This window comes from Myxocyprinus asiaticus, chromosome 30, assembly GCF_019703515.2.
Source record: "Myxocyprinus asiaticus isolate MX2 ecotype Aquarium Trade chromosome 30, UBuf_Myxa_2, whole genome shotgun sequence".
NCBI lineage: Eukaryota > Metazoa > Chordata > Actinopteri > Cypriniformes > Catostomidae > Myxocyprinus > Myxocyprinus asiaticus.
In genome coordinates, this window is record NC_059373.1 from 42,765,845 (window position 1) to 42,781,062 (window position 15,218).

Consider the following 15,218-nt stretch of genomic DNA (forward strand, 5'->3'; position numbering starts at 1 on the left):
CGTCATTTACAATTTAAATCATTGATTTGTGGTTATAACGACATTAATAAAATCGGTATGTTCTTGCAATTGCCTACTTGTCAAATATAGAGTATTTAGGTTATAAATGCTTATAACTCTTTTCTCCTTAAAGGAATATTCCAGGTTCAATACAAGTTAAACTCAGTCGACAGCATTTGTGGCAAAATATTGGGGAGGGTTTACATTTTTGGAGGGTTTAAAGGCAGAAACGTGAAGCTTATAATTTTATAAAAGCAGTTAAAATAATTCTGTTAAAATTGGTGTATTATTTGAGCTGTAAAGTTGTTTAAATTGTCATTTTTCAAGTAATTTTTAGGTTTTTAGGGTTTACGGAGTCACGTCGTCATGGCAGTTTAGGATTCGGGTTAGTTGTAAAATGTAACTTTACACAGAAAAGGTCAGCTGGCGATTTCATCACTAAAATCATATTAACACACATGTTGTTAATGTCTTGTGGCTATACATTGTGAACTAATTATTTGTAGGCTATCATTAGGCTAAATAAATATTTAAATATTTAAATAAATCATTAAATACATAGTGAATTAATTATATGTATCATTAAATAAATAATTAAATACTGAGTCAATTAAATGCATCATTAAATCGGTTTAAAATCTCTCATGTATTTCATATCAGCACTAGCTTTGAATCAATTTAATTTAAACAACTGTCTGCCTCCATTTTCATTTAAGAACTTGCTTTGGGATCTTTTTCATTTAAGCAAGAGAATTACCGACATGCCAATCAAAGCAGGTGGGTGTAATCAGCACTCCTTTGAGATTTTCTCATTGGTTCAGAATGTCAGCAGTTTTTCTTTTAGACATTTCTGTTGAAGCAAAGAATTGTGCGTTATGAGTGCCCACGAAGGATACACCTCATGCATCCTCCGAATTCCCAAGAAAGAATGTCGCCTTCGAAGTGTCCTACTCGCTTTTCTGAAAGGAGACAGCCTCGACGTATGCGGCCGACAAATGCGACCTCCAGGACGCAGTCTTCCAAACAAGACACAGCCATTGTTTTGGTTAGCAATTTCATCTGCAACCTGTGAAAAAAGCTCGCCTAAACTAACCAACTAACTCGATTTTAAAGGTTACACCCACTTGCCAATAACCAGGGTATAGAAGGTTACTTTTGAAATGTATTCCACTACAGATTACATGCTGTAAAATGTAATTTGTAACGTATTTCGTTAGATTACTCAAGGTCAGTAACGTATTCAAAATACTTTGGATTACTTCTTCAGCACTGGTAGATTTTTTCACTTGTTTTGACTATAAAAACTCTGCCAGTACAGTAAGACAAAATACACATGTTAAAAATACATTCTCTGACAAACCGAAATATCTTATGCAGTGTTGTTTCTAAAACAAGATTAATCAAACTGATCTTGTTTTAAGGATTTTTAGATATTTTTACAGGAAAACAATACAAAAATTATTATCAAGAATATGATTTTTGCCCTAATATTAAAGGTCTTACTATAAAAAGAAATTATGATCCAATGTGAATTTTCTAGATAAAAAAATATGATCGTGCCTGGTAACGTGCATGTAAAATGGCTAGAAATAGCATTTTATCTTAGCGTAAAGCTGCCAATTTACACAAGGTTTATTTCTATTTCTTCTGCTCCAAACTTACTTCAAACTTACTTCTCTGTCTGCTCGTATGAATGTAACACATCATAAGAAAGTGTTTCACTGCTGTTCAAATGCACTTTGGATCGCATCATTTATATGTATAAATGTTTTTCATCTGAAAGGACTAAATATTAAATGAAACAAATGACAATAAAATGCAAAGTAATCTCTTCAGTAATTAAAATACTTTTTGAATGTAACTGTATTCTAATTACCAATGATTTAAATTGTGACTGTAGTGGAATACAGTTACTTATATTTTGTATTTTAATACTTAATCCCGTTACATGTATTACGTTACTCCCCAAACCTGCTGATAACCATAACCTGATAATTGTAATATTAACCATAAAGGCCGAAATATATTTCAAGTACGCGAACACAGATGTGAGCGCTTGGCCAACGCATTGCCTATGCGTGGTCCTGTTGTACATACTTTACGTGTGCACTTGCATTGCTCTGGCGGTTACAAACCTCAGACCACAAGGGGGCGATGAGTTTTTTTTGGGCACCATGAAACCGAATCATGAAAATTTGACTCTGTGGTCCAGTGTTTTATGAAGTCAAAAAGCCATCCCAACATGTCCAAAATGACTGGATATCCATAGCTAGTTGCGGCATCTCCGCTGCGGACACCTTTCCATTTCTTCCTGGCTCGGACAAATCGGTCCCGTAGTTGTTTCCATTTTCTCTTTACAGTGTCGTTATCAGAATTTAGGGAAGCTCCAATTTCTTGCCAAGCATTTTCAATCGCTGTTTTATTCGAATGGAGAGGGGACGAGGGGTCGTAAATATGTTTGTATAATCGAACTTGTTTGGCAAGACTCTCCTCAAATTGCTGCTCCTCCATGACAATTGTTGACTGAAAACAGAAAATCCACTCTAGCGCCCCTTGCGGCAATACAGAGGATGCAGCGCATACTTGCGTTTGGTTATAAATTGAGCGCTGACACATTTCACTACGCAATGACATGTCGAATCGAGCTTATGTAGCAAGGTGTGTCTGCGTTCATGTACTTGCGTGAAGTATGTTTGGGCCTTAAAAAGAAAATGGAAAATTTAATTTATTTAATGATTTTTAATGAATTTAGTTTTTTTAATCTTTTCAAATTCATTATGTATTTTATGATATATTTAAATATTTAATTTTGCATGTAATTAATTCACTATATGTATTTAATAGTTTAATGATTTAAATATTTAATTACTTATTTAACAATGCATTTAATAATATATTTAATTATTTATTTTAATTTAAAAATATTTAATTATTAAATGTTGAGGAATTTGGCCCTCCATGCATATAAGCTAGTTAACAATTAGCTTTATTATCATCTATTAAAGACCTCATGAAATCAAATTTTGTGGCTTTTAGTCAATGTCTATCAGCTTTAAGGTTATTTAGGCTATATGCTATTTGACTAAACATTGACACAATTTGCCTTTAGCAGATTTTAGTGTCTAAAACTATCAGTTTTAAAATTAGATTTATCAATGTATTATTTCATATGCTAATTATTACTGTACTATATTATTAATTACCTTGTAATGTTGCTTGTTTAGCCTATTGTTCTCCAATAATTCATTTAAAAAATCTCTGGAGTTTCAGTCTGTGCAAGCATTGTCTCATTGATCATCATATTGTTTGACTTAGTACATATCGGCAATTTTTGATTTTGTGTTTAATTTGGAAACTCATTATGGTTTGGATTTAAAAACACACATTGTATATGTTTATTTAAATGTATATGTAACTGTTTAGAGATAATCAAATTTACAGAGCTTAAAATTTAAGATAACTTTTCTGGCTACAAATTGGAAACAACTAGCAACCAACAGCACAGACCTTAAGAGCTTTGAGCGTAGTGTCAGAAAAGCGCTATATAAATGTAACGTTCATTCATTCATTGACCTTTAACCTGCATGTAAAGTGAACATGATTTTCTGTTGAAAAAAAAAGTGAGGACTGCAAAATATGTATTTTATCATTTTATTTTTTTTTACTGAATGGCAAGTGGATTATAGTCTGCATTTATTCCCATGAATTAAACATTTCTGTTTATTACTTGCAGAAACAAAAGTGCAACTTCTTTTCATTTGGTGAACACAATGTTATTATCTGTTGAAACTGGTATCTGATGGCCAAATTTTAAAGCTTAAACTGAAAGTTCAGAGTAAAATTGTTTCTCCTGAAAGAGGCAGCAATTCATTTGTACTGTAACACATGCACACACACACACACACACTCCTTCACTTTCTGCCAAATCGGAAGCCGAATCCTCCTTTCTGTCTATTGAATGCCTGCAAACCGCCCGCAATGGAGGTGAGTGCCTCGTTCCTCTTCTCTCCGCCCTCTTCATCGATGCCCTCCGGATATGCCACAGCTTCTATGTGGTTGTCTGGGAATGTCCCGATGGGTCTCCGGTCCAGCTCCTCTCTCTTCTGGCCCTTCACCCTCTGTGGCCAGCCCAATTCCTCCTTCACCCTCTCCAGGATCTCGTCAGGTCGCAGCTCCTGAAGCAGAGCCCAGGGCTGGAGCTCTGCCGTCGGTCTGTCTGATGGAGCCCCCAGTGAAGCCTGCAGCTGGAGCATCGCAGCTTCCCACTCAGGGTTGTCCAGCGTGGGCAGGTAAATTACAGGGTGGTGTGGGAGCATGAGACCTCTGGGAGGCTGGACCAGCAGCACCAGCAAGAAGACGACTGTGGTTTGAAGGGAGGACGAGAGATGGAAAACCTGGAATTTCATCTGGAATTTAAGGAATAGAGTTAAAAGCATTCTTACCAAACAGAGTTAAAATTTTATATTCAAATGACTTTTACACTGCAGAATGATTTCCTTATAAGTTTCTTTGTCTTGTTTTACAGTACAATATCTAAACCTCCTTAAAACCTTTACTTGAGAAGGAAAATTGTTCAAGATATTAAGACTTGTTTTAAAGAATATATCTTGAATTAAGTTCAAACAAATTATTAGTAATTTACAAACTCCATAAACCCTTAACAAAGGAAACAATAATGCAGTGTCAGAAAAATTTCATATTTCCAAAAATTCTAAATTTTTATATATATTATCTGAAACGAGTCTTGTTTTAAAGATGTTGAGATGTTTTTTTAAGACAAAAATACAGTTTACGAAAGTGATTTTTGAAGTGTCAGACTTACCGTGCAGAGTGGTCTGAATCTCTCCGTTATCTGCTTGAAGCTTGTTTAAATACCCAACCCATACTAGATTTGTCCATTGTCCAAGACTAAACGGGTCTTTGTTAATTGGTTAAAGCATCTTTGTGATGCACAAGACCATCATCACAATGTCATCAAAATTCCTTTAACTAGGATACACAGTCAGCCTAACTAGCAGACATCCTGTGGACAATTACTGAAAAACTGTCACATACAGAATCTAACACACACACACACACAGTGAGGGAGGGAGGGAGAGAGAGTCTATACTGAGTTTCCATCTCACCAGGAGGTTGGAGAAACATCAGGAAGAATTTTGCTAGGGTCTCCTCTGGGTCAATGTATAAAGTTTGGATCATTATAGGCCATGTTATTAGTGCACATGGCTCAGTCTCATTGAAGATCCTGGTTTCCTTCTGTTCTGACATCACATTGAAGTTGCAGAAGAAATTATGAGCAAAATAATTGTGTTTGCTTTATGATACAAAGGAGAATGAATTTGAATAATCATTAAATCAGACTTCATTAACTAACACTCTAAAGGTTAACATTCATTTGTGTTCAACAACTTTTATTTTTCATAAATTTTGCATGATAGCATTCATTCTTCCTTTTCCCAAAATTAATGTAAAAGCAAAATCTGTTTTAACACGTTTAAATGTTGTCCCTATCTTGAAATGGCTGTGAAACATATATTACAAACAGACACAATTATTCATGGGAGTTGGGACTTACTTTGCCACAGTGACAAACAGTGACAGTGTCATAAAAAGAACACAAAATATCCAAAAGCTGCAATTTGAAAATATGGGAAGTCTGACCCTTATTTAATTAACTAATTCAATTTTAAGTTTTTGTCAGACATAAAATAAGTAACATAGGTTTATTGTTTTACTTTACACCTTGCCAGGAGGACAAGCTAAAGTAATAGTTAGCTCAATCGACAGCATTTGTAGCACAGTGATTACCACAAAACTTATTTCTACTCCTACTCGTCCCTCCTTTATTTCAAAAATTGTGGTGACATTAAACTAAAGTTATAGTTCACCCCCAAATTAAAGTTCTTTCATCATTATGAATATCATATTCTCCCTCATTCACTTTAATTTTCAAAACATGTAAGAATGTGGAAGTGAAAGTGTAGATTTACTGTAAAAAAATAAAAAAATAAAGGATTTAAATATTGATCTGTTTCTCACCCACACCTATAATATAATTTCTGAAGAAATGGATTTAACCACAAGAGTCTTATGAATCACTTTTATGCTGCCTTTATGTGCTTTTTGGAGCTTCTAATTTTGGTCACCATTCACTTACATTGAATGGACGTACAGAGCTGAAATATATATTTGTGTTCTGCATAAGAAAGAAAGTCACACATCTGTGATGGCATGAGGGTGAGTGAATGATGAGAATTTTCATTTTTGGGTGAACTATCCCTTTAAAACACAAGTGAATGGGGCCAATCCATGAACATTAAAAAAATTTATCACAGTAAAATCATGCTAACATATAATGTTTACATCTTGTTCCTATACTTTTTAAATAATGTGTATTGTAGTGTTTATGGGCTGGCCCCATTCACTTCCATTGCAGGTGCCTTACAGAAACAGATGCAAATCGAAACTATTTTTTTGTTGTAATCAACATTATGCCACAAATGCTGTTGATGAGTTTAACTTGCATTATACCCGGTTAACAATGATACATCTTACCCCACACTCCTACTGTAAATAGCATTCAGTATAATATGGACAATATGCAATGCACATTCAAAAGTACTGACTGCATCACCTCTGTCTAAGGATGGACTACATTGAGAATAAACTTCTAACAACCACAATCAAATATAACAGCACAACTCTTCACTGACCACTGCTTGCATCACTTCTCTTGAAATTAAAGACAAAGACAATAAATTACTGCCAACTAAAGCATTAACCAGCCAAACAGCTTGGGGCTGCTGCATCTGCGTGCACTTCCACAGTCGAATTTTAAAGACACTTAATTGTTAATCTTACAGTAGTGGAGGGGTTTGAGTGTCCCTGGGAGCTGTGTTGTCTGGAGCATTAGCTCCTGGTAGGGCCTCCCTTGGCAAATTGGTCCCGACCCAGACAAAGAGTGATCCAAACTACCCCCATTATATGGTCATCAGGCAGCAGAAGAGTCACCTTGCCTGGATTAGGGAAACAGGGGCCTTCTTCTGGAGCCAGGCCTGGGAGAGGAGCTCATTGGCGAGCGCCTTGTGGCCGGGCTTTGACCTACAGGGCTCAGCCACTCACCCTGTAAGAACAACATTGGGTCACCTCCTTGTGGGCTCACCACCTGCAAGGAGGAAAATAGGGGACGGGTGCAATGCCCAACGGGTGGCAGACAAAGGCGTAGGCCTGTGCGGACTGGACCTTCGCCATGGAAACTGGCTTTTGGTATATAGAACGTAACTCACTGGTGGGGAAGGAGCCAGAATTGGTGTGGGAAGCTGAACAATACCAACTAGATATAGTTGGCCTCACTTCAACGCACAGTTCTGGCTCTGGAACATACTCCTAAATGGGGGTTGGACCCTCTCCTTCTCTGGAGTTGCCCAGGGTGTGCCACAATTTTGGAGTTTAGCCCGGTAGATTAGAGGGTCGCCTCAGTACAACTTTGTGTTGCAGGGGGAAAGGCTCTAGCTGTGGTCTTTGCCTCTTTACAGTCGTTGTGCCAGACCATGGTGGTGAAGAGGGAGCCGAGTCTGCGGGCGAATCTTTCAATTTGCAACTCAATCAATGTTTCACCCCTGACCTATTGTCATGAGCTTTGAGTAGTGACCAAGAGAATAAGATACAAGCAGCCGAAATTAGCTTTCTACGCAGGGTGGCTGGGCTCACCCTAAGAGATAGGGTGGGGAGCTCAGACATCCATGAGAGGCTTGGAGTAGAGCCATTGCTCCTCCATGTTGAATGGAGCCAGTTGAGGTGGTTCAGGCATCTGGTCAGGATGCCTCATGGATGCCTTCCTAGGGAGGTGTTCCGGGCATGTCCAACTGGAAAGAGACACCAGGGCAGACTCAGAACATGCTGGAGAGATTATATCTCTCGGCTGGCCTGGGAATGCCTTGGGATCCCCCAGGAACTGGAGGATGTGACTGAGGAAAAGGATGTATGGGCTGTCCTGCTGAGTCTGCTACCACCATGACATGGACCTGGATGCACGGAAGATAATCGATGGAAGGACTTTCAATGATGTTTTTTTTATTTATTATTAAATCTATAAATTCAGAATTTTATTAACAATTTAACTATTAAAATATTACAGACATTACAACATGATCTTCTGTAAAGCTAAGCTGCTTTGAAAATATGTGTATAATGATAAGCGATATACAAATAAAAATGACGACTTAAAGTACTCTATGCATCTCAATTCTCATTGCAGATATCTTCTAGTTGTATATTTTCATGTATAATTAAATCAGCCTTAAATAAACCAAGTTTAGTGAGTACATTCTTGCAGAATTCCATTGATTTACCCCAGCGTTTCTTAATGCCTTAGTCATTTCAGTTGAAGACTTTGAGGAATAACTGAATTCAAGAGAATTCATGAATTCCATAAAACACACATCAAATTCTGCCACCTATCATGTAGAACTCCTCCCATGTTTTATAACACTTAAGATACACTTCTGGCTTCAAGCAAATTTCATGCAGTGCAAAAAAATTCTGCAATTGTTCCCTTAAGGTGCTATTTCTACCTGATAGTTTTGTTGGTGTAACCTAATGTATTCAGGTTGATTCAGTGATGTTAAATAATATTTTTAACCTGAATAAAACCAGTTAAGTTTTTGTGTGTGTGTGTGTGTGCGGGATCATTTATATCTTTCATAAACTAACCTACACCATAAATCTTAAACTGTTGCAAAGAGGGCAGTTAGAAACTTGAAGGACTGCAGCAGCTTTGAAATTACCACGTGCGGTGAATAGATCCTGTATATTAATAATCTAGTGGTGTGATTTACAGTAGAATCATGGCAGCAGTCATCATGGTTTTGGAATTGCCGGCAAATAGTCAATGTGTCAGTTAACAGGGACTTGAATCTTGAGCGTGCTGAAAGCACAACACAATTTATAATACAAAACCACACTCTACACAACAGAGTGCAACAGTATTTTTCGGGGAAAAAATTAATTTTCTCCATAACATAGATTTTTTTATTTTTATTTTGCAATAATGTTAGAAATGTTGCAATACAATGTTCCAAGGGAGGGAGTTTAGGCATCAAAATAACTAGTTTCTGAAGATAAACTTTGACAGCATAGTCTAGAATTCGTCACGACACTATGAGGTGAACTTCATACATACAATTAAGCCTGTACCTTTTCTGAATTAGGCCACATGTACTGTCATGCTGTTTGGAAACCTGTAGTATAAGAAGGGGCTTCACTTACGCATGTTCGGAATCAGGAAGTCTTGCTTTCTTTCATATTACACATCAGGGTGGACAACAACAACAATATCATGGTTATGTTTATGCTCGGAGTAGGGTAAGGAGTTGAACTCTAAGGATAGGTTTGGCGATGGAGTTTGGGTTACGAATTCAAGTACTGAAAACACAGTTTTGGATTAACACTGACCAAATGCATCACTGGGAACAACAAGGACACAAGGGAAGCATCTCTCATTGGTGGGTGGATAAATCTCACGATTTTTCATAGTATTTTGACAAACTCTCGTGAAATTAGGTTGAACTTTGAATGTTGACTAGACTAAGCCATGTCATGACAACGATTTTAGAAAACTGAAATCAGAGTTTTCAAATTTAAACAGATTAGTGTGGATGTACTAAATCTATGGGATTTTTGGAAGTTTTGATCATCCACTGTGATCCATTTTCAGTTTCCTAAATTAATCCCTTTTCAAAGTATGTGATTATTGTTAGAGTTTTTGAAGCTGAAGTTTTCAGTGAAAAGAAACCCAACTGTTCTAGTGTGGATGAGAGGTGTAAATATAGCAGACATCCAGTGACTGGTTGAAGATAAATGTAAACAGGTTCAAGCTGTTCGTCACCACTTCAGGTCTTTGGTAAACCGGTCAAACTAGTCAGCAGCTCTAGTCTCTGCATCGGGATTGTGCTTATGTGCAAGATAATGTTACAAAGTATTGACGTGTTTGTTTCATAAGAAGTCTCTGATTTGTTTGGCACTACAGCTCTCCAAGAAAGCCACCCATCAGCATTCCTCATGTGCAACTCAGTAGAGACAAACATCATCGACTTTGATTATTAACTATCAAATGCTATGTTCTATAAATTATTTACAGTGTGTCAAAGATTCTGGTCTAGAGTTTTAATTTGTGTAAAATATTGAAATGTTTGGGTCATCAGTGGTGCTGTGAGCATTTATATAATACAACATACAGTACGTTCCAAATAATAATGTCTTCTTAAATAGTTTTAAGACATATCACAGTCAAAGTCAAGTTACAAGACTAAAGGAAGGAAAAAGGAAGAAGGGGAACTTTGGATAAGTGACAATGGTGTGTGTTTGTGTTGTATGACTTAATCATGTGATTGACAGTAAAGTCCCACCTCTTCTTATACTACAGGTTTCCAAACAGCATGACAGTACATGTAGCCTAATTCAGAAAAGGAACAGGCTTAATCAGTGACTTATCATATATTTCGTTTTCAATCAGTGATTGAAGTGGGCGGGTACTCACCGGTATACGCAGTACCTGCACTTCTCTAATTTAGTATACAGAGTACTGGCGGTTTTTCTTGCGTACCACCACATCTCAGAGTCCCCCGGTAGGATGTAATGTTTTTATTTAAAGTAAGTCAGTGATTCAGTGAGGCCCGTCAATCACTTTTATCTGACCCTCTAAATGATTTCGATACAATCGCGGTAACTCTCTCTGCGCAAAATTCAGCGATGAGTTTAACAACATTCAACAAGTGCAAAAGAATCGGCGGTCATCAATCTGTGGTCCGGTTCCAGAGGAGCGCGCGTTTTTAAGCTTGTCTGGGCATAGTCAGAGATTTTTTTTTAGCAGAGATAGTTCTAAAATGAATGGGAGAAATTGGAAGGCACAACCAAGCAGCTGTGATCACCCAATGGTCAACGGATGTAAAAAGGAAGTCCCGCCTTAGTTAAAGGATCCAATCACCTTTTAGATACTTACATCACCTGTCAATCAACTCTAGAACGCGCATGCACATTAGCTATACAAGACAGGAATTTTTTATTTATTTATTTTGTGTAATACGAGGTTAAAGAATCACAATTTATGATTCCAGTATTGTCAGATTTTATTGCTGATTTTAAATATGTTCTTTGATATCTTGACCAACCGTATTTTAGATTTTAGAATTAGTTTCTCCATTCAAGTAGATAGGAGCTGTACTGGCATGACTGGAAATAGTCTCCCAGGAGAGTTCCAAAGATGGCTGACTGACTTGCTAGAAAGAATACAGCATAGTTGTTACACTCTTCTCCAAAACATAAACTAGCTACTTTTGGGTGAGCACATTTTATTGCATCTACAAATATGCATTTTATTGCAAATTGATAATGAAAATGTCTCCAGTTATACATGTAACCTCGGTTCCCTGAGATGAAGGGAACGAGACATTGCAGCGAAACGCTTTGGGGAATTCCTTTCCACGACCTAGTTGAAGCCCTTGTATCATAACGCCAATATTATGATTGGCAATGGTGTTTGAGACCTGCCCATTTAGGTGCGCATTTGCTCTATATAAGTGGGCGCTGAAACACCATTTCTTCAGAATTTTCTGACTGAGGGACAAGAACGGATCGCTCATACCTCGAAACTCTGAAGTAGCAGTGCGGCCAAGTTTTGCAACGTTTCGTTCCCTTTATCTCAGGGAACCGAGGTTACATGTGTAACTGGAGACGTTCCCTATCGATTCAGTTCACTCGACATTGCAGTGAAACGCTTTGGGGAACGGAGTCCCATCACGTCCCTATGTAGCGTCATACCCTAAAATGTACCAGGGTATGAACACTTAGAAGAATATGTATAAGAGGTCACGGGCCCGTCGGGTAGTGACTTTTTATAATATGTCTTCAAGTGTGCATGGAAATTAATACTCCCACATGCTGAAAACCAGACAGGAAGTTAATCTTAATCTGAGGATCTATATGAGTCCTATAATACACACAGAATAATTTAACCCCTTTATAACCAGAGGTAGGAAGGGAGGCTTTATTCTACTGGAAGTGCTTGTGACTTCTAGTGGGAGTAAATTAGATAGCAGCCTACACAGGCAGCTGTATTAAAATGATAACAGGTAGCCCGCCCATAATAAGGAGCTCGGGCTCACCCGCTGAGTGTTGGAATAGTAAGCTCTCTAGACAGAGAAGACTCGCAAAGCGAAGGATGCCCTGTATAGGTTATAAAACCTCACAAAGGTGTTCTGCGAAGACCATCCTGCTGCAAGGCATATATCCTCTAGGGATACACCATTTTTCATGCCCATGAGGAGGCCATGCCTCTAGATGAATGCACTTTTATGCCAATAGGGCATCTAATGCCCTGTGATTCATAAGCGAGGGCGATCAACGATCCAGTGAGAGAGCCTTTGTTTGGAAACGGACATGTCTTTTGTGCATCCTCCATAACAAACAAAGAGCTGATCAGACAGTCTAAGCTAGCAGGTGTGCTCCACATACTTGTGTAATGCCCGCATGAGACATAATAAATGCGCTAACTGCTCCTCATCCGACTTAGATGGTGGAGAAAAGAAAGCTTGTAGGTGGACTATCTGAGCCCTAAAGGCCGTGGAAAGCACCTTAGGCATGTAGACTTTTTTGAGTTTGATGGTGGCTTTCGAAAGCCCCGGACCGAATTCCAGACATGAACTGTCAACCGACTTTGCCTGTATATCACTTTAATTGAGGTCAGAGCCAACAGCAGTGCAGCCTTTAGAGAGAGCACACGCAACTCAACAGATTCCAATGATACGTGAGTGCCCTCAGCACCAGATTTATCCCTGGCGTGACAGCATGTCCGCTCCGCAGTTCAGACGGCCCGGAACATATGTCATACACAGGGGGAGGAGATGGCACGTGCACCACACGAGGAGGCATTGCGCCAGGCTCATCATTGGTAGCGATTTTGTGCCACCCTGACAATTTATGTACGCTACCACTGACATATTGTCTGACTGAATCAACAGTCTCTGTGCTCGTATAGCAGAGCCCCTGATCGGGCCAGTAATAGCCAATTGTCGAGGTGATTCAGAATGCGCATACCGTTCATCTTCAAAGGGGCGAGCGCCACATCGACACATTTCATGAACGTGCACGGGGCCAGAGACAATCCGAAGGGAAGGACTTTGAACTGATATGTTGTCCCCTCGAACGCGAATCTCAAGACCAGCCTGTGATGTGGTACAATTCGAATAAGAAAGTACGCGTGCTTTAGATCTATTGACACAAACTAGTCCCGTGGGCAGATGTGCGATAAGATCTGTTTCTGAGTTAACATTTTGAATGGCCGTTTTGCAAGTACGCGGTTCAATGTGGCTCAGACCTGAAGTCGGCCGAAGCCCGCTGTCTTTCTTCAGAAATAAAAGTTAGCAGCTGTAAAACCCTCTGCGGACATGGCAGCTCAGGACAATCTCTGTTGCATCTTTTGCAAGGAGATTGTGAAATTCTGCACGTAATACAGGCACGTCCCATGATAGAACCATCGAGGACAAAATGCTGTTGAAACGAGGTGGTCTGCATGCAAATTGGATCGGATACCTGTGTTCGATAATTTTTAGCACCCAATCTGACATACCTGTGTCGTCCGCCACGCGTTCACGAAATGGGATAGCAGCCGCTTTATGTTTCACACTAATTGAGATAGCATGCCGCTCAAAATTTGGGAAGCAGTTGTGCACAGTGTGTGAAATGGTGAAGCAAGGAAAATTCTCAAGCATGGCCTGAGCCTGGGCTAGGTCTACCCAAGATTTTGTTTTATTATTATGCATTCGGTCTCAGACATTTGGCTCATTGGTCATGAGCCAAAGAGAGCCCCTCCCTGGTTTTGTATTGAACAGGAATTTCTTGCCCCTATTTTGCCATTGCAAAGCCTTTCTATCAAACTAACCGGATAATTTAAGTTACACCCTGTTATCTCGCATTTGCACTCGGTATGGACAAAAGTGTCCAGAGTGTTTAATTTGGACATTTATTTAAATGTTGCCTCAAGCATATGGCTGAACCCCAAATTATGTATTAATAAGTCCCCTTTTTGCTGGTCAGAGTGGATTGTGTGGGGGGTTAATACGCTCAGTGACCTATATGAGAGTGGAGTGTTAAGATCCTTTGAAAATTTGGTTCAACATTTTGGGATTTCCAGATCTCAGTTCTATAAGTATTTACAGCTGTGCCACCTGCTCTGTACTGTTTTTGTGAGTAGTTTACACCCTCCTAAAGCGGCAGATACTCTGGGAGAGGTGATTACTGCTTTTGGAAAAGGTCATGAGGTGTCAGTGTATTACTCCTTGCTAATTCAGAGTGGGGGACAGAGCTTTAACTTCTATCAAGAGAGTATGGGAGAAAGATTTAAACTTGGTATTGGAGGAGGGAGTGTGGGCTAGGATTCTAAAAAAGTCAAGTCTGCATCTAGAGATGCAAGGGTGCGCCTTATGCAATTCAAGATATTACACAGATTCTATTGGATCCCCTCTAGATTGTATAGGTTTGGTCTTAAAGACACACCCACCTGCTGGCGATGTCAATCAGAAAATGGAGACACAACCCATGTCTTTTAAGGGTGTGTTAAAATCCAAGAATTTTGGTTGAAGATTCAAAGTTTTATAGTGGGGTTTAAGTATTGGTTCTGTTTGTATATATTTTGCTTTAATTTGTTTAATAGATGAATCAATAAAAAAAATGTTAATCATAAAAAATAAATAAATAAAAAGAATGGCCTGAACCGAAGTTAATAAGTACACTAAGGTATGGTTTATGAGTGTGCAATACAAATCAAAAACAAGAGAGAGAATTGTTTGAATGTGATCATTATGAACAGAACCCAAAGAGGGCTCAATTCAAATGTCACAGATGCAGATGCAGATAAAAACCGAGTTTTTCAGCCTTCAGCATGCTCCGAGCAGCTGCTACGAGATATGCACACTATTCAAGCAATGCAAGGAAGCATTGCAATAAAAACGGACTCGTTCCCAGTGAGAATAGCGGGGAAGGGCGAGTCAAAACATAATAGAACAGGCAGGAGCTCTAGATTCCTATAAACACTATACTTCCAGGGGGATTCTTCCCACTGGGGACTGACAGTGCTATTTGCGTCACAGTACAAAGACACTAAAATATGCCTGAGGATGGCAGCCCCTCCGATGTGGGTATGCGCAGAGTAGGGCGCGCGTCAG

General features: G+C 38.8%; 1 protein-coding gene and 1 long non-coding RNA gene across 4 annotated transcripts in view; one reads left to right on the forward strand and one right to left on the reverse strand.

Moving 5' to 3' along the window:
- Positions 1-3,654: 3,654 nt before the first annotated feature.
- qrfp (pyroglutamylated RFamide peptide) lies at positions 3,655-11,000 on the reverse strand. Of its 3 annotated transcripts, XM_051663316.1 has the most exons (4): positions 10,538-10,998; positions 8,787-8,926; positions 4,823-8,024; positions 3,655-4,406 (listed from the first exon to the last, which is right to left on the reverse strand). In XM_051663316.1, exon 4 carries the CDS (start codon positions 4,404-4,406, stop codon positions 3,912-3,914), a length of 495 nt encoding a protein of 164 aa, XP_051519276.1. In that variant the 5' UTR covers positions 4,823-8,024; positions 8,787-8,926; positions 10,538-10,998; the 3' UTR covers positions 3,655-3,911. The 3 variants fall into 3 exon arrangements, with proteins under 3 accessions (XP_051519276.1, XP_051519275.1, XP_051519278.1); XM_051663315.1 differs by lacking the exon at positions 8,787-8,926 and having other exon boundaries at positions 10,538-10,997; XM_051663318.1 differs by lacking the exons at positions 4,823-8,024; positions 8,787-8,926 and having other exon boundaries at positions 10,538-11,000.
- The window catches only part of LOC127420797 (uncharacterized), a 59,341-nt gene continuing 53,401 nt past the window's right edge, over positions 9,279-15,218 (forward strand). Inside the window, exon 1 of the long non-coding RNA XR_007893881.1 lies at positions 9,279-9,503. This is a non-coding gene — a long non-coding RNA (uncharacterized LOC127420797). The remainder of the gene's footprint in view (positions 9,504-15,218) is intronic.